Source organism: Girardinichthys multiradiatus, chromosome 5, assembly GCF_021462225.1.
Source record: "Girardinichthys multiradiatus isolate DD_20200921_A chromosome 5, DD_fGirMul_XY1, whole genome shotgun sequence".
NCBI classification, from domain to species: Eukaryota; Metazoa; Chordata; class Actinopteri; order Cyprinodontiformes; family Goodeidae; genus Girardinichthys; species Girardinichthys multiradiatus.
Genome location: NC_061798.1, coordinates 33189716 through 33215039, shown reverse-complemented (window position 1 = coordinate 33215039; position 25324 = coordinate 33189716). Strand labels below are relative to the sequence as shown.

The window sequence follows — 25324 nt, the reverse complement described above, 5'->3', positions numbered from 1 at the left end:
TGACAGTGGCAGTTCCAAAGTCTGCAGCTCTGGGGGAGCTGTTGACATCCACAGCTCAGGTGTGAGTATATTTTGACAGGGTAATAATTAAGGCACTCAGTAAATATGGTTGTATTTGCAGTTTGGCACTAGCCATGTAAGGTGCTCTGGGGAGATGTAAAAATAAGAATACATTTTTATATTTTTATACGTACAAGAAGTTTGGAAACCATATATCATTTTCTATCCACTTAGGATTTCTATGCTGCACTGAGCTGATTTTTCTCATAAAATAAAACAACTTTTGTAAGTTGTCGAAATCTGAAAAAGTTTAAAGGATGAGAACATTTTTGCAGACTATTTGGTTTGGACTGGTCAAAGTTTAACTGCTTTCAACACTGATTACAGATGACGTTTTATACTTTTCAAACATGTTATATTTATTGTTTTAGTTCTTAATGCTTCTGATAAGCCATATAATAAAAAGTAAAATATCTGCAGAAAGAGCACACACGGAAGAGTGTGTGTTTGGTTATGAATGGTGCCCAGAAGAGTGGACTTGCCCAGGGCAGCATTCATGCAAGAACCGCCATGGATTAGGAGGGGACCAAAGTAAAATTCTTCTTTGGGCCTTTTATAATCTTGAACTGCGTTTGCGTAGGACTAATTGTACACTACAAATTAAGGAATCGTGTAACTTGAGTAACCATTCAGATCTTTAATACAGGAGCTCATGTTTACCACAATAAACCTGTTTAAACAAATCATGTCCATACTCACCCAGCACTCCTTCCTGCTGTTTAATCTCCTGCTTTAGTTAAGCAAAGCACTCCAGCATGAACTGCAGCAGCCTGCCTGCTTCCTCCCAGCTCCACGCAGCGGACTATGAAATATTCAGAGGACAATTGGTTAAGTGGAGCTACCCAGTTGCCTGTTTTTCCTCCCCGAGGTATCTTTCCTTTTTGATCCTGCATTGCCTGGCGCCTTGCAAAACGCAACTTTGTCTGGCTTATTAAATAGTATGACCAGGAGAAAGAAAACGCCTGTTGCTTCTCAGCCGAGGCCATTGTGAGGTAAAAGAGCTGCTGACAGGCCTTAAATTGCTATAATGCTGTGTGACCAACAGTCATACCTAATCAATTTCTATTCTAAGTCCGAGCGGATGTTTTATTTTTCTCTTAAACAATTACATTCTTTAGCGCTTTTATGCCTTTCGTGTCTAAGAGCTAGTGTTAAACAATTATTAGACTTTAGTTTTTTTTTTTTCTCATCTTATATTAACAGTCTTTCTGCACATATTTGCAGTCAAATAACTCGATGTACAGTGGGAAGTACATTGTAGATGGATGTAAATGCGCAGGGAAGTCCTCCCTACTGCTTGATTGCGCTACAATTGATCCATGCTACTTTGTGAGCGCTATCAATAACCCCGCTCTGCATGGGGTCTGTATGATTAAAGTCCCCTTGCTTTATCGTAGGCCTCTTGAGCTCCTCTCCAAAGGGCGGTGGGCCAATCAAAACCACACGCTGAGACGTCAGCGAGACAGCCTGGAAAGCTGATTGGAGGAAGCAGGGCGAAGGGGACAGCCCCTGTCCTTTTATAGACGACCCCCGTCCTGCGCGTAAAAAACGCTACTGGACACTGCTGACAGGCGCAAAGACTCACAGTGGATACCTCACGCTTGAGCCGCTGCATTCCACTAAACGGGCCACGCCGATGTGCATGGCCCCAACCTCTTTTATCATGATGAATCCTGTGCAGGGGTCACCGTCTCAAGACGCCAAACTGCATCTTCAGCAAAAGGAGGACACGGAAAGCACTGAGGGAGACGAGCTCCAGCCTAAAGACATGACCACAGATAAAGGATACAAACTGCAGCGGAGCAGCCTTCCTTTCAGTGTCGAGTCGCTGATTTCCAAGAAGAGCACCTGTCGGACTTCCTACCCAGCCTCTGATTCGGCTGTGCTGCCGACGCCCGGGGCCGTTCAGGGCGCGCAGTTCTCTCCGAGGACTTTTTACGCAGAAAGAAGGCTTTCGGGGGAAAGTTCGCAGGGAGTTCCCAAGAGCTCCGGGGAGGACTGTGCGCAGTTTTGCGAGAAAGAGCAGAGCACTTGGTTCCAGACGTCCTCCTTTTCTACACCTCCTCGTAAGTCCGTCCCATAGTTTATAAGATGAAAGAGGGCAATGGTAGTTTATTCATTATTTCATAAGCAGTCCATGGGTACATTTCAAACAAGTTTAACTAAGTTGTCAGAAAGGTTAAAATCTATAATCCCTCAGACTTCCTGCAGCCTGTTTACATTTCTGTAGCACCTTTTGTGTTTTCTTTACTCCTGCGGATCACAGAAATAATCCAAATTATGTTTTAATGCTTGATAATAATTGTTTTTATACATGATTGGTTATTTTGCTCCAAACTCAACTTTAAATGCGCGATTTGCAGGCCTGTAATAAGTCTGAGACACACGTTAAATTTATTTGGAGTGCATGGCGTCAATTCACGCAAATGTCATCCCAGGGCACTTTACAGTACACACAAATCAAATTCACACTGAATTGAAACACGCCCCTCTTTGTGAGCACGAATCCTCATTTATCTATAAACTTTTGCTCTGAATATTTAATAGTGGGCACTGTTATGCGCATTGTTGTGTCTCTGATGCGCTGATCCAGCTGATCTCATATCAAACTAACCCCAAATATTTTCCCTTTTCTCTGCAACAGGGAGCTCAAGTCCAACTCCGTGTACTCTAAGGAAGCACAAAAACAACAGGAAACCTCGCACTCCTTTCACTACCTCCCAACTGCTGGCGCTGGAGCGCAAGTTCCGTCAGAAACAGTACCTCTCCATCGCCGAGAGAGCCGAGTTTTCCAACTCTCTCAACCTTACGGAGACTCAGGTCAAAATCTGGTTCCAGAACCGCAGAGCCAAAGCCAAGAGACTGCAGGAGGCCGAGCTGGAGAAGTTCAAGTTGGCCTCTAAGCCCGTCCTGCCTGCGTTCGCGCTGCCTTTCCCTCTCGGAGCGCACATGAGTTCTCCTTCTTGGGGCCACTCCAACGCCTTTCCGAGGCCCAGCCTGCCGCTCCCGGGACTGTTTAGCGGACCCGTCACCTATGGGATGTACTATTTGTCTTAGTATCTCCGGGAGGCTGCGTTGGGGATGGAACATTTTTTTGTATTATCAATTTTAAGCCTTCAAAGTAAAGTTGGGCCAATTTTTTAAACATGTGCGCATTTCCGGGACTAAATGATCTCCACAGTTTCTTTCCACTTGAGTCTTAAATTTCTCAGAGAAAAAAACGACTATTTTGTTTTTAAATGCCTTAATTTCAGTGACCCATTGTGGGCCGCATCAATATAAAAGTGGACGCCTAATTAGTCCGGAGCTGCAGGAAAAAACAGAAGGAAAGTGAAACAGAAAAGTACTTATTGTCGGTGTCTGTGCCTTATGACCGCGTCTTAATTGTCACTTGAAGTATTTTCTTTTTGTTATCCAACATTAACTGTGTGATTGTTCGGTGAAACTGCTGTACTGATTGTTAATTTTCCCAGCAGTTCCTGCCAGGTTTCTATATTTTGTAAAAACGACAAAAAGGGACCAAATTATATTTTAGAAAAATGTATTAGTTTTTAACTCTCACAATGTGGCCTTAATGGGTACTATAGTTTTTTTGTTGTTTGTTTTTTTTTTGCTGTAATTGTAAATAAAATGTGTAGTGTTCAAGAAAAAGCATTGCAGCCCTGTTTGAAGGGCAGGGAAAGTGGTATTTATTGAATGTCTTTGTATCTGTACTGTGTACATATCTTTGTAATAAAACTGGCATTTAGTAAATAAACATTTAAAGACTTGAAAGTAAGTGTGAACATTTCTAAATGTATTTCAGAATTAATTAGAGTTGGATCGTGTGCGCCTGCTTTGTGCAAATTACACCTTAGACTTTAAACAATAACCTTTGTTTTTTTGGGACTTTCTTTTCAGTTGATGCTTTTTTTCTTTCCCACAGAAACACACAAGAGAGAAGTCTGCCAAACCTCGATGCCTGATTGCTGCTGTCAACTTTGAGGAATGCCAAAGAATTGCATTTTTCCGTACTTTGTGCTATAGTTTTCTGTCCCTCTCCTTTCTGAAACGTGTGAATTAGGGTTTAATTCCCTTATTGCACGTATTGACGCGAAAATTTGCACGTAAAATGTTGAAATCTATTATTCCAACGTTTCCTGCAGCCTGTGCATACTCTTTACCCATGCAGGATACAAAACTGCAGTATTTTCTCGATACATTTTGCGCGTCTTTTTTCACGAAGTGTGCCTAAACATTACTTTCAAATCAAATCTCCAATTCAAATTTAAAATTTATCTTAACTCAACATATTTTGTGTCAACATATGTTAAAATTACAAGCAATTGGAGACCTGACATCAATGTCACTGAGGTAAAAAGTTGCTATTAAGAAAATAAAACATAATAAGAAATGCTGATATATTGGCTACAAGGTGTTTAAATGCGCGAAACATCTCATCGTCAATTTGGTTGTAAAAATCTTAGGAAATCTGTACAACTTTTTTGTAACTTTTTAAAATGTACATGTAATTAAACAATCTTGGTTTCACAGCTGCACTTTCAGAGTCTGCATTTCTGAGGACTGAAAGCGAGACGATCTAACTTATCAAAAAAACAAAAAAACAACAACAACAATAAAATAACCATTGCTAAATCGATATTTAGTTTTAGAATAATTTATATAAAATTGGAAATATTTACATTAATTAAATAAATAATGTATCCATAGCCATTTAAATGTGTAAACAACCTTACCGTAGAGATCCAAAAGTGCCTCAATCACCCCCAAAAACAATAATTTGATGAATTATCATTTATTTATGTGATAAACTGTTCAATAACGGGAATTAAATAAATAAATAAGAAGTTCTTTACTTGGAATCAATTAAATCCATAGTTTGTTAAATTAGTATTTATAATAAATGCATTCATAATTATGACAGTTTGTCAATACTTTATTGAATAGACAAGTAAAAAACTATATGATGTCTTTAGTATTTATTCTTGTGGGATTACTGTGATCCTGGGTCTGCGATGAAATATTTCAAGCTGTCACAAAGGCTCATCAAGCCCCACTCAAAGACTTTGACAGGTAAGACAGACATACATAAATGAAGTGCAGCAGCACTGGAAATAAATAATAATTAAATATTCTTATGATTATATATATTTTTAGACATAAATTAAACATGGTAGTAATTGTCTACATATTTAATTATTTAACTATTTGTAATAAGTTATTGACACGTTTAAATAACTAGAGATCAATGTAACATGAGTGCAATAAATGTATTACATTTTACGCTTTACTCTAACTTGAAGCAAATGTTTAGCTCTAATTTGAGGAATGTTGAAAAGAAAAACACTGTATTTTAACTTTGATTTTCATTCTTGTGCCTGCTTACGGTAAATTAAGCCCTCAAATCCGATGTGAAATATAATGAGTAATATTTCAAGTTTATTTTACAAATATTTATTTTACAGCTCCCAGCCACAGATATAGACCCGCATTAGGCCATAAAAATACATATAATAAACAGGCCACTCCTACAAACTTGCTTGGCACCCCAATATTATCTGTGGTCACCTTCTATCAGCACCATGTCCGAACGTCCTGGGAGCCCCATTCAAGAGTTGAATCATCTGCAAGTGCTCAGTCTCTCCCATAGGGGGCAGTAATGAATCTCTGCGGCACTAACTCCAGCTCGAGATAAAGGACTTCCGTTGCTCTGTTCCGTCACAGTTATCTGCAGCGAGGTGAGTACACAACAGTTTTACAGACTGAAAGATGGACGTGGAATAATTGTGTAAAAAAAATATCGTGTTTGGTCCACGGCTGTGCCTTAATACAGGAAAGAGTGTGGTGAACACACGGGGGCCTCGCTGTGGTGGAAAAACGCTCTTGTTTTAAATGGAAACGTCTGACCTTGGCTAGCAGGCTAACAGAACGAGCTAACGTTAGCCGGTGTTAATGTTAGAAAATGTCAAGGACGGTGATTTTTACTACAAGTTCAGTTTGGAATTTCATCTTTCAAACTGTTTTAGTTTTTTTTTCAAAGCCACTACTTTGCATAGTTTAAATTTAGATTGTGGTTAAACCGTAACATCCATATTGCTTTTTGACCACATCAGTAATACAAATTTTATGTAGTTCACAAAAAAGGATAGTTGAAAGGTCCTAACGCATTTTATACTCACTGGCCTCGTAGTTCCAAATAACAGCCAGGAAAAGATGCTTATTATGTTGCAATGCATTGTCTTAAGTTGATGTATTGTTTATGTACTCTAGTCACAGAAATAAAAAATATAATTATTACAGGTGTACTTTATTCCAATACGGTTGTACAATTTAGGAATCACATTTCCTGTTTATTCATTATAGCAACATTTTCCCACGTTGTATTTTTTTCTGCTGTATACAGCTTTTTTTTTAACCAGTTTTTAAAAATGTGAAATCGTGTTCTCAATAAAATCATACAAAATAATTAGTTTGAATTAGAACGTTTTGAGTTAAGTCAAAAGACAGGCTTTCATCCTTTTTCAAATAAAGACTGGAAATGGTAATGATGTTGATTGTTTGGACAGAATTTGGACCTTTTGTGGGTTAATTAGGGATGTGTGAAGTTGTTTTTTTATATAGAGACTTGAAAATATTAACTTTCCTACTATAACGTAAATAAAACATATGAGTTACTGTTAACGGCAATGAATAAAATGCATAATGGGTAACCTTAATATAAATTTTGAAGTCTTCAACCTGCAGAAGCGAATGAAAAGTTGCTTTTAAAGGGATGGCGCAGCAAGGAACATAACCACAAATCTTGTGTATGGAGCACAAACTGCAACCGCTGACATGTTAATGGTGGCGTAAAAATAATCTGGGGCCTCATGTTCAAAGTGTGCATACGCACTAAAACCTTGCGGCACAATGTTTTACGCACAACTCGGCATGTGCAAAAATGAACAGTGTGTTAAAGTGTGCGATAATTCACGCAAACTTTTTCAATCGACTATAATAAACTAAAGTTTTAAAACTCGCCTAAATACACTGAATTATAGTTCCATTCAGTTTTATTTAACTAAAGGAGGGTCAAATGTGTTGTGATTTAATGAGTTTGAGCTTTTATGGTTTCAACCTGAATGATAAAAGTGGACCACGTTTACCCTCCTAAAATAATTCAACACACCTCAAAATTATGGAAACAACCTCAATCGGAAGTAAACTATAAATACTCCTCTTTTTTTTTTTTTGTCACATTGATGTGAATGCATGTAAATTATCTAAGGGGCACGTTCATTCTCACTGAAAAAAAACAGTGTTGGATCAGCATCTTAAGTATGGACAAGCCAGGTGTGCTGATTTTTAAGGTGGACAAGGTGATGGCGGTTTTGGCACTGCTGGAGAATTCGGTTGGAGTGTTTGTTGAAAGATCATACTGACCTGCTGGCATATAATGATGACAGGCTTATTAGCCGCTTTAGATTGCCCAGGGCAATCTTCCTGGAGCTCTGCCAGGAACTGGCACCTGCGTTACAGAGGGGCACTAGGAGGAACCATGCGTTGCCGGTGCAAGTTCTCCCTACGCTGGGATTCCTAACAACCGGAGCTTTTCAGAGGGAGCCTGCTGACAGATCAGGTATTCCCCAATCATCCCTGTGCCGTGCCATGCCAGGCGTATGGGACGGCCTCATCGTATGTTGCCCAAATATGTAAAATTCCCTTACACTGTTGCTAAACGGGCATTAACTAAATTGCAATTTGCAGCCAATAGCCCATTTCCAAATGTGATTGTGGCTATCAACTATGAGGGGTCAAAATAAAAAAAATTAACTTGAAATGAATTGAAGGTGTGAAACACGGCCCATCGTGTTGAACCTACCGCTGGGTTTAACTACTGGACCAATGTAGGTGGAACCCATATTTGTCATTGTCTTTTTCCTTGTTTCCATGGAAATAAACCTTTAAAAAGATATACTCTTGTTTGTATATTGGACTCTTGAATAACAGGCTACTGCCTAAACCACAAAGCCATGGTGACCATCAGTGATTGAGTTAAGTCCTTAGTTTGGTTGATTTGTTTCCTTTGACAAATAGTCACCACACATGGCCTGAAAATAATCCTACAGCGTCCCACTCATATTGGCGATTTTTGAGAGCGCTGTATGCTGAGTTGTGGACCTTAGAGAACTTCCAGCAAATCGTTTATTGTCCCATTCCCATACAAGGGTGAGCGATATCACTGCCTACTACTGAAAATGCTTGGGAATGCTTATGGACTGCAAGTACTTCGCTGTTGCGGCGGGGCTGCTGCCATATTCTGATCTATCGGAAGTAACAAAAATTACACTGTGAACGCAATGAATGATAAAACTGAAGTGGTAAAAATGGAGGCACTAAAATCAAGGCAGTGAATGAAAACGGGAAACTTTAAATTTGATAGTTTTAATATTTATAACAATAATATTTACCATGTTATAATTTTAATGACCTCCAAATTCACAGATTCTAATTTTCACAGAGGCGATATTACAAGTTGGTTTTTATGGCACTCAATTTTACCATGTTCAGTATTTCACACCTTCAATTTATTTTAAGTAAATTTTTGTTACTTTGATCCCTCATTATCAATAGCATTGCTATAAGGGCACCATCTGTTTAATGAAATTGCTTTTGCACCTGCCACATTTATGGCAGTCGCCACCTTCTGCCACTCCATTTCCTTTATTTTGTTAGTGATTTCAGAAGAATGGCTCCCACATAATATTCAATATCTTGCCTTCACTTCTGATACTAAAACCTCTGTTTCACATTACATGAATCTCCTCTTTTTTTCCTTTCCTTACCGCCCCCATTGCCATAGTTGCCTTCTGGCTATTTATACAACTGCCATTTTACCACACTGTCATTATTTATTATTAAAAACCAGCACTTAATAAAAAAAAATGCAGTGTAGATAAAACACTAGGTTGCTGTTAATTAAATGCGCTGGATTAACCGATCATCAGCAGGTGTGATCACCTCCTAGAAAAGCAGGAGTATTGTTAGTTTGCTGCATGTGTTAACAGTTTTAAATGATAATGATCTTAAGAGAAGCAGTTGTTGCTTTCTATTAGTCTGGAAATGATTAAAAGGCCTTTTCCAAGTGGAAAACAGGAGATCTGCCAATCTTAACAAAATTTTATGTCCCAATAAATTCCCCCAAGGTAAAAGAGGTATATTATGGCCACACACAAAAAATGATAATGGAAAATATCTAACCTTGACTAGCAGGCTGAGGGAGCGTGCTAACATTAGCATGTGTTACTGTAAGAAGAAGGAATAGAAAGGAAATAACTGTAAACATTGCAGAGCAATGGACAGAACATGACATACACCTGGTACGTCAGTGCACATACAACATGTGTTCACCTGGACAACAGTCTAGAGTGGAGATGCAACTGTGAAGCCATCTACAAGAAGGGACAGAGCAGATTGTACTTCTTGAGGAAGTTTAGGTCCTTTGGTGTTTGCAGCAAGATGCTGCACATCTTTTATAAGTCTGTTGTGGAGAGTCTGCCATCTGCCATCATCTGCTGGGGAAGCAGCATCAGAGCCAGGGACTTAAAAAAACTCAACAAGATGATAAAAAAGGCTGGCTCTGTTTTGAGGACTCCTCTGGAACCTCTGGAGATCATTGTGGAAAGACGGATTCTTCATAAAATGAAGAACATTATGGAGAACCCTGAGCATCCTCTTCATGAGACTGTCCTACAACAACAGAGGGTCTTCAGTCAGAGGCTTCTTCAGATCTGCTGTAAGACGGAGCGCTACAGGAGATCCTTCCTGCCCACAGCCATCAGCATCTACAACGGCTTTTTGAGGAAACCTTCATAATATGAGCTATAACAACATTTATTTTCCCTTTGGGATTAATAAACTATTTTTGAATTGTATAGACGATCCATTTTGATATTCTCATGATGTCACTGCAATAATGTAAACATTGTGATTAAAACTTGACATGATTTAAACTTTCTACAGGAAATTAGTATTTTGTTCTTAAACTCTGGTTGAATTCACCATTTATGGGACTAAAGAATATTTTTTCCTTGTTTCAGATAGTCAAGATGGCAGGCCGTCGTGCAGCCCTGAAGGCTATTGACTGGTTAGCATTTGCTGAGCGGGTTCCACCCAACCAGCGGGGCATGTTCAACGCTTTGAAGACTCGCACTGATGCCATCTCTGCAAAGTATGTCACATACCATTGGTTGTAGTGGTTGATTTAACTGTGATCTATTTTTCAGAATATGGTAGAGGAAACATTCCTCTGTTTTCACTCTAAGGCAAAATGAAACAAATTGTGCATTAAGAAGATACTTTACTATGCGTAAGATGATTGTGAAAAATAAAGCTCTTACTCAATACATTTCTTAGCATACAGTGAGAAAATGGCACAATATGTAGAATATAAAGCTCAGTTTCTTACCATTTCTTGATGGAGGGTTTACAAATGCTAAAAAGACTTTAAGCATCAGTGCCTATTTGCCAGCTGAAAGAATTCAGCTGGCAAATAGGGTTTGGACTTTCAAAGTGTAAAGTTCACAGACGGCTCACTATCCTAACAGGCTTAAGCCAGCTAGGAAACTGGAATTTTGTCTTGCTTTCAAAATAAAGTTAAATAAAAATAAATCTCTCTTAAACGTGTTTGAGTAGTTTTTAAAATATCTTAACAGGTCTAACCCAGCCATCAATAGGGCTAAGTTGGACTTTCAAACTGTTTGTACAACAAAAGGCTCAAAATATTCAGTAAAGTATAGTAAAAGTGGGTTCCCACATTACTAAATTAAACCAAATATTGTTGGCTTTTTAAAATTAGATTCGTTCCTCAAAAACAAAACTTTTATATTCCGCATTTCTGTGTAAGTTAAATTCTTCAGAAATTTGGCGTGCATGAAGTGGCTGGCACCATGAAAATTTCTTAAGCAATTATTTCGTTATTTATATCTTTATTACTTATACATTGGTTTCTGTAAATTAAAACTATTTTTCTTTCTTTTGTCCCAACAGTTTCTATACATTTAATTCTGTGAGTTTTGTCTGCTCGCCATTACTTTCTTTTTTAATCTATTCAAACTGATTCTTCTGTTTATACCAGACTAGCCTCCCTGCCTGAGACTCCTGCAGCCATCGACTGGAGCTATTACAAGAGCGCTGTAGCTAAACCAGGGATGGTTGATGAGTTTGAGAAGAAGGTAATCTTCCTTTCTAAACGTGTAACTCCAGACTTGTTCTTAAGAATAAAAATGAAAAAGTGCTTATTTTATAGTAAAATTAATCGAGAGAGATTTTTCTGGGTTTTTATCTAAAGCTGAATGTATTTTAAAATAAGATGCCATCTCCATAATCAGCCTGTTTTACTTGGCTGTATGATCATCCAGCTGGGTTTTAATTTCATTATCAGGACTGGTTTGTGTGTTACAGTTATGACACATTAATCTTGTTAATTTTGCAGTTCAAAGCTCTGCAGATCCCTGAGCCCATCGACACACAGACAGCCTCCATCAGTGCACAGGAGGCTGAGGCTGTAAGTGGCTGCATCAAGCACAGAAATCAAAGAAATATTTGATTGTTTACAAATATTTCTATTTATCTAACATTTGAAAATTGGACAAATTGGAAAGCCATACTGCCTTTGTAGTATTGCTAAATATATATTGTTTTAGGTTTACACAATTTGTCCCAGGTTTGCAAAACAAAACAAAGAACAAATAAATTGTCTAAATTTGATTTGCAGTTGGTTCATTTTCAGATCTCTTCTTTCACTTTCTTCTAACAGAACAAAAATGCGGCGTCCTACATTGAAGCATCAAAGGCCCGTATCACTATGTATGAGCAAGAGGTAAGATAATAGTTGAAGTTGGTAGTTAATACTAGGTGAAGGCCATGAAGGATGTTTTTTTAATGCAGTTTTTCCTCCTATTTTTTTTTTCTGTTTGTTTAGCTGGATAAATTTAAGAACATGATCCCCTTTGATCAGATGACCATTGAAGACCTGAACAATACCTTCCCTGAGACCAAGTTAGACAAGGCCAAGTATCCTTACTGGCCTCACAAGCCCATTGCAGAGCTGTAATCCCAATACCAGGCACTCATGTCTCAATAAAGATTATGTATTTTAAGGAGAATCGTTTATCGGCTTCATTATTTCACGACTTTGTGAAAACTGTAAAATGTTTGAGGAGAGACTAAGTAGTGATGTTGGTTGGTAGTTTTCAGGATTACACTGTTAAAATGTCTAACAATCTGTATTACTATTTAATGACTAAAATTACATTTTAATGGAGAATTTGATTATCACCTGAGAGTATTTTTTAGTTTTATCCACTTGGGGGCAGTGAAAGCCCGCTGAGGATTTTACAACCTCTGGAATCCTCCATTTGTAGATTTGTGGGTGGTGTATAAAGACTGCTTAAAGTTTGTTACTCAGTCTTCTTCTCTCTGCAGATAAGGAATTCACACAAAGGAGGGAAAAAGGAATTTAGTTACCTTAGTGATGGTCAAATGCTCAATATTTTACATCTAATCTGAATACAATATATGGGCATTGTGTGTAACTCACAAGTAATGTACAGGGGTTGGACAATGACAATGAAACACCTGTCATTTTAGTGTGGGAGGGTTCATGGCTAAATTGGACCAGCCTGGTAGCCAGTCTTCATTGATTGCACATTGCACCAGTAAGACCAGTGTGAAGGTTCAATTAGCAGGGTAAGAGCACAGTTTTCCTCAAAATATTGAAATGCACACAACATTATGGGTGACATACCAGAGTTCAAAAGAGGACAAATTGTTGGTGCACGTCTTGCTGGTGCATCTGTGACCAAGACAGCAAGTCTTTGTGATGTATCAAGAGCCACGGTATCCAGGGTAATGTCAGCTTACCACCAAGAAGGACGAACCACATCCAACAGGATTAACTGTGGACGCAAGAGGAAGCTGTCTGAAAGGGATGTTTGGGTGCTAACCCGGATTGTATCCAAAAAACATAAAACCACGGCTGCCCAAATCACGGCAGAATTAAATGTGCACCTCAACTCTCCTGTTTCCACCAGAACTGTCCGTCGGGAGCTCCACAGGGTCAATATACACGGCTGGGCTGCTATAGCCAAACCTTTGGTCACTCATGCCAATGCCAAACGTTGGTTTCAATGGTGCAAGGAGCGCAAATCTTGGGCGGTGGACAATGTGAAACATGTATTGTTCTCTGATGAGTCCACTTTTACTGTTTTCCCCTCATCTGGGAGAGTTACGGTGTGGAGAAGCCCCAAAGAAGCGTATCACCCAGACTGTTGCATGCCCAGAGTGAAGCATGGGGGTGGATCAGTGATGGTTTGGGCTGCCATATCATGGCATTCCCTTGGCCCAATACTTGTGGTAGATGGGTGCGTCACTGCCAAGGACTACCGAACCATTCTTGAGGACCATGTGCATCCAATGGTTCAAACATTGTATCCTGAAGGCGGTGCCGTGTATCAGGATGACAATGCACCAATACACACAGCAAGACTGGTGAAAGATTGGTTTGATGAACATGAAAGTGAAGTTGAACATCTCCCATGGCCTGCACAGTCACCAGATCTAAATATTATTGAACCACTTTGGGGTGTTTTGGAGGAGCGAGTCAGGAAACGTTTTCCTCCACCAGTATCACGTAGTGACCTGGCCACTATCCTGCAAGAAGAATGGCTTAAAATCCCTCTGACCACTGTGCAGGACTTGTATATGTCATTCCCAAGACGAATTGACGCTGTATTGGCCGCAAAAGGAGGCCCTACACCATACTAATAAATTATTGTGGTCTAAAACCAGGTGTTTCAGTTTCATTGTCCAACCCCTGTAGCTCCAGTTAAGCATTGATGCTCCAGGCTATGATTACTCCATTACATATATATTTTTAAAAGTTTTATGTGTTCATGGTTTTTCCAGCAAATACACACATATAGTTGAAAACTAATGATGCAGACATCAACATAATAAAACCCTTTTGGACATAATTTACAAATCATTGTTAAAATATAGTAATTTTGTTCTAGCATTTGTAATACAACAACATTGAAAACTTTCTTTTGGGGGGATATTCAAAACCTCTATTTCTTACTCCCTATAAGAAAAGTACATTCCCTCAAAGCAAAAATATTTTTTATCCTACTGTTTTTGAGGGCATAAACACAGTGGTACTTGGATAATTCTCTCTGGTCACTTCGCACATGCTTATACTTCTTGGTAGTGCTACTTCAGAACTACAGTGATTCACTTAGGCATCCTTTTATTACTTCAGTGCTGGGGAAAAATAAAACTATGCAACTTAATAGTGATATTGGATTCCTAGTGCAAACCATGAAAAATGGACTATGCAACTACTTCATGACAAAGTATTATTAACCAGAACTTATTTTTGACTTGTTTCTTAAATCTAGGTACAGGTAACATCCTGTTTTGTTTTGTTTTTTTAATATTGACCCTGCCATGTCTTATTCCAAGTTCCACTCAAAAGTTACCACTCTGCATACAAACGTTTTGTGTATTTTATTTTCTGAAGCTTATAACCAATAGTTTATTGCAGGTAAGGCAAGTTTGTTTGTATAGTACTATTCATACATTATGCAGTTTGAAGTGTTTTACAGGAAAATAAAGGAACAGATAGAGAATTATATTAAAAACAACAAAAAAAAGCATCAAAAGAACAACAGTTAAGATTTTATTAAAATATTTAAACTGCACATAAAAAGAAATATAGGATGCAAACCTTAAAAGGCATAGATTATATAAACAGGTCAAAGAAAAGCTATCTTTGACCTTTCTACAGAAAAGCTGCAGTGACCATTAATGTTTTGAGTCTGATTTAGGAGTGTATGGTTTCTGCTCATTCAGGTTTTAGGCAGTCTTTCCAGAGCTAAGATGCACATAAACTAAATGCTGTCCCACCTTGTTTACTTCTTGTCTTGGGAACACTGAGTGAAAGGCTAAAAAAGTGTACATTGTTGGTACCAGACCAACCAGTCTAAAATGTGTTTAGACCTGTGCTCTATAGACCAATGAGGTTTTAAATTTGATCAATTAACAAACAGGGAACCACTGCATTGATTAAAGTAGCAGTTTAATATGTTCTGTTTCCTTAGTGTTTGTGTTGTGTCCTGTTTTGATAGGAAACCGTGCTGTTTTTAGATTGTAAGCTAATTTAGTGATTGACTTTATATAACTGTTAAAAGCTTGAGTACATGATGAAATCGTTTTTGTATGATCTTTGATCTTTATGCTCATAAAGTCTAGCTGAGTGCTGATTTGTAAACATGCCTGTTTGGGACCAAAAACAGTAACATGCTGTTTCTTTATAAAGCTTGAGAAAATTCTGACCCATCCACTCATGATTATTTGGAAATACTGACCCAGTGACTGTAGTGGACTATGGTCAAGTGATGGCACAGAAATATAAAGTTGTACTGTATCTGCTTAGATATTGTAAGAGACTGTGCGTTGTAACCTTAGTATTTGTAGCAGGATAGACTTCCTGCAGAAGATCATTTAGATGTTTAACAAAAGTGGTCAGAGAATGAAGCCTTGAGGAACCCCACATGTGATTGCTTTTTGCTTTGATTTACAATTATCAAATGACACAAATTAGTCACAATCTGCTAAATAAGATCTCAGGCAGTTTAGAAAAGCACCACAAAATCCCACCCACTTTCCAAATCTATCAATTGGTATGTTATTAACTATGTGAAACGCAGCAATGACATTTGGTAAAATCCTGAGTATCTTATAAGACACGCATTGTTCAGACCTGAAGTCTCAGTGCTGCGGTGTGGTCTAATCTGACTGGAAGCCATTTAAAGAAACTTTTCAATCAAAAAGGTGTAAATCACCAAAGTCAAAGCAGTGTCCACAGGAGGGTGCAGTAGCTTCAGTTATTAGGGTAAAATCCATGGACAGTATGATGAAATTCAGTATTTCTTCGCCATGCTTTAACTTATCTTTAACCTTGAACTAATAACTGCAACTGATTGCAATTCCTATACAATGTAGGTCAAGGGGCTTCTTTCGGCTTTTATACCATATAACACATACATTGAATATTGAATCACGAGATGACTGTTTTAGAATATAAAATGTAAGAGGAACAGTGAATAAAAATATAAAAGTTATCTATTTGGATATTGTCGGACTTCTGTGCTCTGAAGTGCTGTCTGGTTAAAGTTCGAATACAAGTAACTGCAATGGCAATCCCTTTCTTCGCCATCCAATCGAGACTTGAGCTTTTATTTTTCTATAAGCTCATTGGACATTGGTGTCTGTCTATAACAAACATGGGCGGGACATTGCTACTTCGTCTTGCTCCGTAGTTCTGATTGGTTCAACTTTCATCAGTTGTTGTTGATTGGATAGTCATTGTGGAACAGAGGGGCTTCATTAAACATAATTTCCGTTGCCTTTTTTAGTTGAAAGTCAGTGACGATTGACGGGAATGCATCAGTTTAGGTAAGTTTCACAGAAGAAATTGAATATTAAAAGAACCAGGTCATGTTCACTGCATATTTGAGCACAAAGCTATGTAACCGTAGACGCGTTTGCTTTTAGTTTTTACGTAAATCGGGTCAGATGTTTCAGTAAAGAAAGCATTGGTTCTCTGTCAAAATGCTCGCTTGGAGGTCATTCAGAGTATATAACATGATTAGAAGACGAAAATAATCTTATTGATGGTTGTTACTAGTAGGTACATGTTTGTGGCTACATCTGTGGACTGTCATCGACAATGCGTGGACACTGTTAGCCATTAGAGGGAATGTTAGCTAGGATTGGCAGCGTCCTGCCTTTCCCCTGTTTAATTTGTCTGTTTTTATTTAACGGATTTTAAACTCTGGACATGTCGAGATAATAAAAGTTAAGTCATCTATCGCTTCTGTATGATCAACAAGACCTCATGTATTGGTTATATTGGTTGTATTTGATACTGTCCAGTTTTAGTTTGGTCAACTTTACTCTCTTTGCTAGTTTCGAGAATGGAAAACTCTTCTTTTTGTGTTCCTCCAATTGTTTCTTGATTTTCATGTTTACAACACAGCCAAACGGCCCTACTGAGGAAATTCCCAGAGATCAGGAAGGCAACGGTGTGGAAGAACAACAAGCTAAATTATTTTGTTTGAATGGAAATATGATTACAGTAAGCACTACAGACTGTAAAGTCTGTAACTGTCTTATTGATTATACCTTTCTAATGTCAAACTCATCTTAAGTGCTTAAAAATAAATGTTTGACACTATTATTATTATTATTATTATTATTGATCTCATGGTTGAAACGGTTGTTTTTAAATAAAATTAAATCTGGTTCTTTGTGCTGGTAGTCTGTGCAGGTTTGACCCTGAAAGGGGGAGTCAACACTGGTTTCATTGTTTTCAAACGGACAATGGAAGTTGGCCTGTACAGAGGGAGGGTGATGTGGGGCCCAAAGGCTTGGGATAGTGGCTCAACCCTTTGCAGATTCAAGCCTGTGCATCTCTTGCATTGTTGTTGCAAAACTCCAGTGTAAACAAACAAAATGACCATATTGGGTAGCGACGAGTGTATTACTCGTACTTGTCGTCTTCCGCTTATCCGGGACCGGGTCGCGGGGGCAGCAGACTCAGCAGAGATGCCCAGACGTCCCTCTCTCCAGACACCTCCTCCAGCTCCTCCGTGGGGAGCCCAAGGCGTTCCCAGGCCAGCCGAGAGACATAGTCCCTCCAGCGTGTCCTGGGCCGTCCCCTGGGCCTCCTCCTGGTGGGACGTGCCTGGAACACCTCCCGAGGAAGGCGTCCAGGAGGCATCCGGTATAGATACCCGAGCCACCTCAACTGGCTCCTCTCAATGTGGAGGAGCAGCGGCTCTACTCCGAGCCCCTCCCGGATGGCCGAGCTCCTCACCCTATCTCTAAGGGAGTGCCCGGCCACCCTACAGAGGAAGCTCATTTCAGCCGCTTGTATCCGGGATCTCGTTCTTTCGGTCATGACCCACAGTTCATGGCCATAGATGAGGGTAGGAACGTAGACCGACCGGTAAATTGAGAGCTTTGCTTTTCGGCTCAGCTCTCTCTTCACCACAACAGACCGGCACAGCGCCCCCATTACTGTGGCAGCCGCACCGATCCGTCTGTCGATCTCCCGCTCCATTCTTCCCTCACTTGTGAACAAGACCCCGAGATACTTAAACTCCTCCACTTGATGCAGGAACTCCCCTCCAACCTGAAGAGGACAAGCCACCCTTTTCCGGTCGAGAACCATGGCCTCGGACTTGGAGGAGCTGATCTTCATCCCAGCCGCTTCACACCCGGCTGCGAACCGCCACAGCGCATGCTGTAGATCCTGGCTAGAGGGGGCCAGCAGGATCACGTCATCCGCAAAAAGAAGAGACGAAATCCTCTGGTCCCCGAACCAGACCCCCTCCGGCCCTTGGCTGCGTCTAGAAATCTTGTCCATAAAAGTTATGAACAGGACCAGTGACAAAGGGCAGCCCTGCCGGAGTCCAACATGCACCGGGAACAGGTCCGACTTAGTGCCGGCAATGCGGACCAAACTCCTGCTCCGCTCGTACAGGGACCGGATGGCCCCTAATAAAGGGCCCCGATTCCATAGTCCTGGAGCACCCCCCACAGGGCATCACGAGGGACACAGTCGAATGCCTTCTCCAGGTCCACAAAACACATGTGAACCGGTTGGGCAAACTCCCATGAACCCTCGAGCACCCTGTAGAGGGTATAGAGCTGGTCCAGTGTTCCACGGCCGGGACGAAAACCACACTGCTCCTCCTGAAGCCGAGGTTCGACTATCGGTTGGACTCTCCTCTCCAATACCCTGGCGTAGGCCTTACCAGGGAGGCTGAGGAGTGTGATCCCCCTGTAGTTGGAACATACCCTCCGGTCCCCCTTCTTATGAAGGGGGACCACCACCCCAGTCTGCCAGTCCAGAGGCACTGTCCCCGACCGCCACGCAATGTTGAAGAGGCGTGTCACCCATGACAGCCCTACAACATCCAGAGAAATGAGGTACTCAGGGCGGATCTCATCCACCCCCGAAGCCTTGCCACCGCGGAGCTTTTTAACCACCTCGGTGACTTCAGCCTGGGTGATGAAAGAGTCCAACCCCGAGTCCCCAGCCTCTGTTTCCACCACGGAATGCGTGATGGCAGGATTGAGGAGATCCTCAAAGTACTCCTTCAACCGCCCGATAATGTCCTCAGTCGAGGTCAGCAGTCTCCCACCCCCACTATAAACAGTGTTGGCGAAGCACTGCTTCCCCCTCCTGAGGCGCCGGACGGTTTGCCAGAATCGCTTCGAGGCCAACCGGTAGTCCTTCTCCATGGCCTCACCGAACTCCTCCCAGGCCCGAGTTTTTGCCTCTGCCACAGCCCGGGCTGCAGCACGCTTGGCCTCACGGTACCCGTCAGCCGCCTCAGGAGTCCCACAAGCCAACCATAGCCGATAGGACTCCTTCTTCAGCTTGACAGCATCCCTTACTGCTGGTGTCCACCACCGGGTTCTGGGATTGCCACCGCGACAGGCACCGCAGACATTATGACCGCAGCTACGGGCAGCAGCATCGACAATAGATGCGGAGAACATGGTCCACTCGGACTCTATGTCTCCAACATCCCCTGGGATCTGGTCAAAGCTCTCCCGGAGGTGGGAGTTGAATACATCCCTGGCCGAGGGCTCTGCCAGGCGTTCCCAGCAGACCCTCACTATGCGCTTGGGCCTGCCAAGTCTGTCCGGCTTTCTCCTCCTCCAGCGGATCCAACTCACCACCAGGTGGTGATCAGTGGACAGCTCAGCCCCTCTCTTCACCCAAGTGTCCAAAACATGCGGCCGAAGGTCTGATGATACGACAACAAAGTCGATCATCGACCTCCAGCCTAGGGTGTCCTGGTGCCAATTGCACTGATGGACACCCTTATGTTTGAACATGGTGTTCGTTATGGACAATCCGTGACTAGCACCGAAGTCCAATAACAAAACACCACTCGGATTCAGATCGGGGAGGCCATTCCTCCAGATCACGCCTCTCCAGGTGTCACTGTCATTCCCCACGTGGGCGTTGAAGTCCCCCAGCACCCCCGACAGGGACGCCAAGATGGCTGGGTACTTCGCACTACCACTCGGCCCGTAGGCCGAAATGATAGTCAGAGACCTCTCCCCAACCCGAAGGCGCAGGGATACGACCCTCTCATCCACTGGGGTAAACCCCAACACGAGACGGCTGAGCTGGGGGGCAACAAGCAAACCCACACCAGCCCGCCGCCTCTCCCCGTGGGCCACTCCAGAGTAGAAGAGAATCCAACCCCTCTCAAGGAGATGGGTTCCAGAGCCCACACTGTGCGTGGAGGCGAGCCCAACTATTTCTAGTCGATATCTCTCGACCTCCCGCACAAGCTCAGGCTCCTTCCCCCCCAGCGAGGTGACATTCCACGTCCCTAGAGCCAGCCTAAGCATCCGGGGATCGGGCCGCTGAGGTCTCCACCTTTGTCCGCCACCCAATCCTTTTTGCACCGGTCCCTCACAGTTCCCCCTGCAGGTGGTGGGCCCACTGAGTGTATTATTCAACTTTATATTGATTTTCCACTGCATCAAATACTGTCAGCACAGTATTCAGCACTTTTTGCAACAGTATCATACTTTTGACAGTTTAATTATATGTAGATAGTTCAATTAGAGAGAGAGAATTCACAAGAAATGGAATAATTTTATTTTACATACAAGACAAGCTAGTCCAATTTCAATATTAATCATCTATATAAGTAAACCCAGTTGTTGACATTGCAGCAACCTTTCCCCCTAATCAGGCATTTGCCAAGAGAAGAAACCTTAACCTTTTTAGCAGAAGAGACTTCCAGCAGAACCAGGCTGAGTGTTAGTATCCATTCGCCAGAACCAGCTGGGGACTGTGTAAAATAAAAATAAAAAAACAGCAACATAAAAGCACTGGACCAGTAATACAAGGAGTACACAGAGTTAATAGCAGCAATTGTTCCCTTAGTGACTTTGTCTATGATAAAGATGCCGCCAAACACAGAAATCATGAACCAGGAAAACTTAGGGGGGAGGGAAAAAGAAGAGAGCACACATAGTTTTGGATTCAGTGTACTATATAAAATGATGATGAAAAAAATGACCAAACTTTCTTTGGTTTGTCTCTCAAACCAAATTTAAATCTCTACTCATCCATTTTTTGCTCAAAAAGAAAAAAAAACTGCTTGTGTTTCAATGTAATATTTAGCATTTTAATGAAAATTAAATAACCATTTCTATTTTTTAATACCTGTTGAACAATTATTTACCAAAACATGCACAGATCGACAGCAATAACTGTAAGTAAGCAAGTAAGTAAAGTTTATTTGTTAAGCGCCTTTTTTAGACAAAACCATCACAAAGCGCTGTTCAGAACTGTGTCAAAGGCTCTTCAGGAAAGAGACACTGGAGCACTGAATCAGGAGTCCTTTCTATGGAAGTGGACTGAAAACCGTACACATAGTTAATAGCAGCAATAGCTGTGTCAATAACTATGTCCTGGAAGGGGACTGAAGTGAACAATGGGGCACCGAACCAGGGGTACCTTCTCAGAACTAGAAAAAACAGAGAAAATGCAAAGTTTATGCTGGTAATAAATGCAAATACACCATAAATGTAGAGTAGCAGACTGGGGAAAAAGAGGTCAATAGGTCCTCCCGCAATCTAAGACTATAGCAATATAAATACAGAGACTGCTCAAGAGAACCTAATCTACTGCAACTGAAAAAAAAAAAAAAACATTTAAGTTTTAAAACTAGCCTTAAAAGAAGACGGCGTGTTCACCTTAGACACAGGAGGCTGATAACTGAAAGTCTGATATTAGTGCTAAATATTTCATCCCAGCAGTCCTGCAATACAGGTCCTTCTCAAAATATTAGCATATTGTGATAAAGTTCATTATTTTCTATAATGTAATGATGAAAATTTAACATTCATATATTTTAGATTCATTGCACACTAACTGAAATATTTCAGGTCTTTTATTGTCTTAATACGGATGATTTTGGCATACAGCTCATGAAAACCCAAAATTCCTATCTCACAAAATTAGCATATTTCATCCGACCAATAAAAGAAAAGTGTTTTTAATACAAAAAACGTCAACCTTCAAATAATCATGTACAGTTATGCACTCAATACTTGGTCGGGAATCCTTTGGCAGAAATGACTGCTTCAATGCGGCGTGGCATGGAGGCAATCAGCCTGTGGCACTGCTGAGGTCTTATGGAGGCCCAGGATGCTTCGATAGCGGCCTTTAGCTCATCCAGCGTGTTGGGTCTTGAGTCTCTCAACGTTCTCTTCACAATATCCCACAGATTCTCTATGGGGTTCAGGTCAGGAGAGTTGGCAGGCCAATTGAGCACAGTGATACCATGGTCAGTAAACCATTTACCAGTGGTTTTGGCACTGTGAGCAGGTGCCAGGTCGTGCTGAAAAATGAAATCTTCATCTCCATAAAGCTTTTCAGCAGATGGAAGCATGAAGTGCTCCAAAATCTCCTGATAGCTAGCTGCATTGACCCTGCCCTTGATGAAACACAGTGGACCAACACCAGCAGCTGACACGGCACCCCAGACCATCACTGACTGTGGGTCCTTGACACTGGACTTCTGGCATTTTGGCATTTCCTTCTCCCCAGGCTTCCTCCAGACTCTGGCACCTTGATTTCCGAATGACATGCCGAATTTGCTTTCATCCGAAAAAAGTACTTTGGACCACTGAGCAACAGTCCAGTGCTGCTTCTCTGTAGCCCAAGTCAGGTGCTTCTGCCGCTGTTTCTGGTTCAAAAGTGGCTTGACCTGGGGAATGCGGCACCTGTAGCCCATTTCCTGCACACGCCTGTGCACGGTGGCTCTGGATGTTTCTACTCCAGACTCAGTCCACTGCTTCCGCAGGTCCCCCAAGGTCTGGAATCGGCCCTTCTCCACAATCTTCCTCAGGGTCCGGTCACCTCTTCTCGTTGTGCAGCGTTTTCTGCCACACTTTTTCCTTCCCACAGACTTCCCACTGAGGTGCCTTGATACAGCACTCTGGGAACAGCCTATTCGTTCAGAAATTTCTTTCTGTGTCTTACCCTCTTGCTTGAGGGTGTCAATAGTGGCCTTCTGGACAGCAGTCAGGTCGGCAGTCTTACCCATGATTGGGGTTTTGAGTGATGAACCAGGCTGGGAGTTTTAAAGGCCTCAGGAATCTTTTGCAGGTGTTTAGAGTTAACTCGTTGATTCAGATGATTAGGTTCATAGCTCGTTTAGAGACCCTTTTAATGATATGCTAATTTTGTGAGATAGGAATTTTGGGTTTTCATGAGCTGTATGCCAAAATCATCCGTATTAAGACAATAAAAGACCTGAAATATTTCAGTTAGTGTGCAATGAATCTAAAATATATGAATGTTAAATTTTCATCATGACATTATAGAAAATAATGAACTTTATCACAATATGCTAATATTTTGAGAAGGACCTGTATTGTACAAATTGAAACTGTGATGATGATTGTGATTCAATATATAGTATAGATCTGGATATGTATGAATATTTCTTGTTTGATTATTCTTGTCATTTGCATTCATTAAGTCTAGGGCTGCAACTAACGAATATTTTGCTAATCAAATAATCTGTCACACTTGTTTTTGATTAATCGATTAATAATTGGATAGCAAAAGGTGCTTAATAGAAGAATTTTTACAGAATTTGAACGAGGTGAATCTAAAACTATGCTAATTGAGGAGTTCTGGATTGAGCATATTTACCAACATACAGGTCCTTCTCAAAAAATTAGCATATTGTGATAAAGTTCATTATTTTCTATAATGTAATGATGAAAATTTAACATTCATATATTTTAGATTCATTGCACACTAACTGAAATATTTCAGGTCTTTTATTGTCTTAATACGGATGATTTTGGCATACAGCTCATGAAAACCCAAAATTCCTATCTCACAAAATTAGCATATTTCATCCGACCAATAAAAGAAAAGTGTTTTTAATACAAAAAACGTCAACCTTCAAATAATCATGTACAGTTATGCACTCAATACTTGGTCGGGAATCCTTTTGCAGAAATGACTGCTTCAATGCGGCGTGGCATGGAGGCAATCAGCTTGTGGCACTGCTGAGGTCTTATGGAGGCCCAGGATGCTTCGATAGCGACCTTTAGCTCATCCAGAGTGTTGGGTCTTGAGTCTCTCAACGTTCTCTTCACAATATCCCACAGATTCTCTATGGGGTTCAGGTCAGGAGAGTTGGCAGGCCAATTGAGCACAGTGATACCATGGTCAGTAAACCATTTACCAGTGGTTTTGGCAGTGTGAGCAGGTGCCAGGTCGTGCTGAAAAATGAAATCTTCATCTCCATAAAGCTTTTCAGCAGATGGAAGCATGAAGTGCTCCAAAATCTCCTGATAGCTAGCTGCATTGACCCTGCCCTTGATAAAACACATTGGACCAACACCAGCAGCTGACACGGCACCCCAGACCATCACTGACTGTGGGTACTTGACACTGGACTTCTGGCATTTTGGCATTTCCTTCTCCCCAGTCTTCCTCCAGACTCTGGCACCTTGATTTCTGAATGACATGCAGAATTTGTTTTCATCCGAAAAAAGTACTTTGGACCACTGAGCAACAGTCCAGTGCTGCTTCTCTGTAGCCCAGGTCTGGGGAATGCAGCACCTGTAGCCCAATTCCTGCACACGCCTGTGCACGGTGGCTCTGGATGTTTCTACTCCAGACTCAGTCCACTGCTTCCGCAGGTCCCCCAAGGTCTGGAATCGGCCCTTCTCCACAATCTTCCTCAGGGTCCGGTCACCTCTTCTCGTTGTGCAGCGTTTTCTGCCACACTTTTTCCTTCCCACAGACTTCCCACTGAGGTGCCTTGATACAGCACTCTGGGAACAGCCTATTCGTTCAGAAATTTCTTTCTGTGTCTTACCCTCTTGCTTGAGGGTGTCAATAGTGGCCTTCTGGACAGCAGTCAGGTCGGCAGTCTTACCCATGATTGGGGTTTTGAGTGATGAACCAGGCTGGGAGTTTTAAAGGCCTCAGGAATCTTTTGCAGGTGTTTAGAGTTAACTCGTTGATTCAGATGATTAGGTTCATAGCTCGTTTAGAGACCCTTTTAATGATATGCTAATTTTGTGAGATAGGAATTTTGGGTTTTCATGAGCTGTATGACAAAATCATCCGTATTAAGACAATAAAAGA

At 41.2% G+C, this 25324-nt stretch overlaps 3 protein-coding genes across 7 annotated transcripts in view; all 3 read left to right on the top strand.

Annotated features, from left to right (window-relative positions):
• Window positions 1–1600: 1600 nt before the first annotated feature.
• Window positions 1601–3834, top strand: LOC124868698 (homeobox protein MSH-C-like). The gene is made up of 2 exons (XM_047366206.1): window positions 1601–2126; window positions 2705–3834. Exons 1-2 carry the CDS (start codon window positions 1697–1699, stop codon window positions 3115–3117), a joined length of 843 nt encoding a protein of 280 aa, XP_047222162.1. The 5' UTR covers window positions 1601–1696; the 3' UTR covers window positions 3118–3834.
• Window positions 3835–5652: 1818 nt separating this feature from the next.
• Window positions 5653–12206, top strand: atp5pd (ATP synthase peripheral stalk subunit d). The gene is made up of 6 exons (XM_047364441.1): window positions 5653–5798; window positions 10140–10270; window positions 11177–11273; window positions 11534–11605; window positions 11858–11920; window positions 12023–12206. The coding sequence occupies exons 2-6, from the start codon at window positions 10149–10151 to the stop codon at window positions 12152–12154; spliced, it is 486 nt and encodes a 161-aa protein (XP_047220397.1). The 5' UTR covers window positions 5653–5798; window positions 10140–10148; the 3' UTR covers window positions 12155–12206.
• A 4263-nt stretch (window positions 12207–16469) lies between these two features.
• Window positions 16470–25324, top strand: part of pnpla6 (patatin-like phospholipase domain containing 6) — a 61279-nt gene continuing 52424 nt past the window's right edge. For 3 of the 5 annotated variants that reach the window (XM_047365605.1, XM_047365603.1, XM_047365607.1), the window contains exon 1: window positions 16470–16557. The gene's annotated coding sequence lies outside the window, so the exon portion shown is untranslated. The remainder of the gene's footprint in view (window positions 16558–25324) is intronic. The other 2 variants (XM_047365606.1, XM_047365604.1) reach the window with 1 other exon arrangement.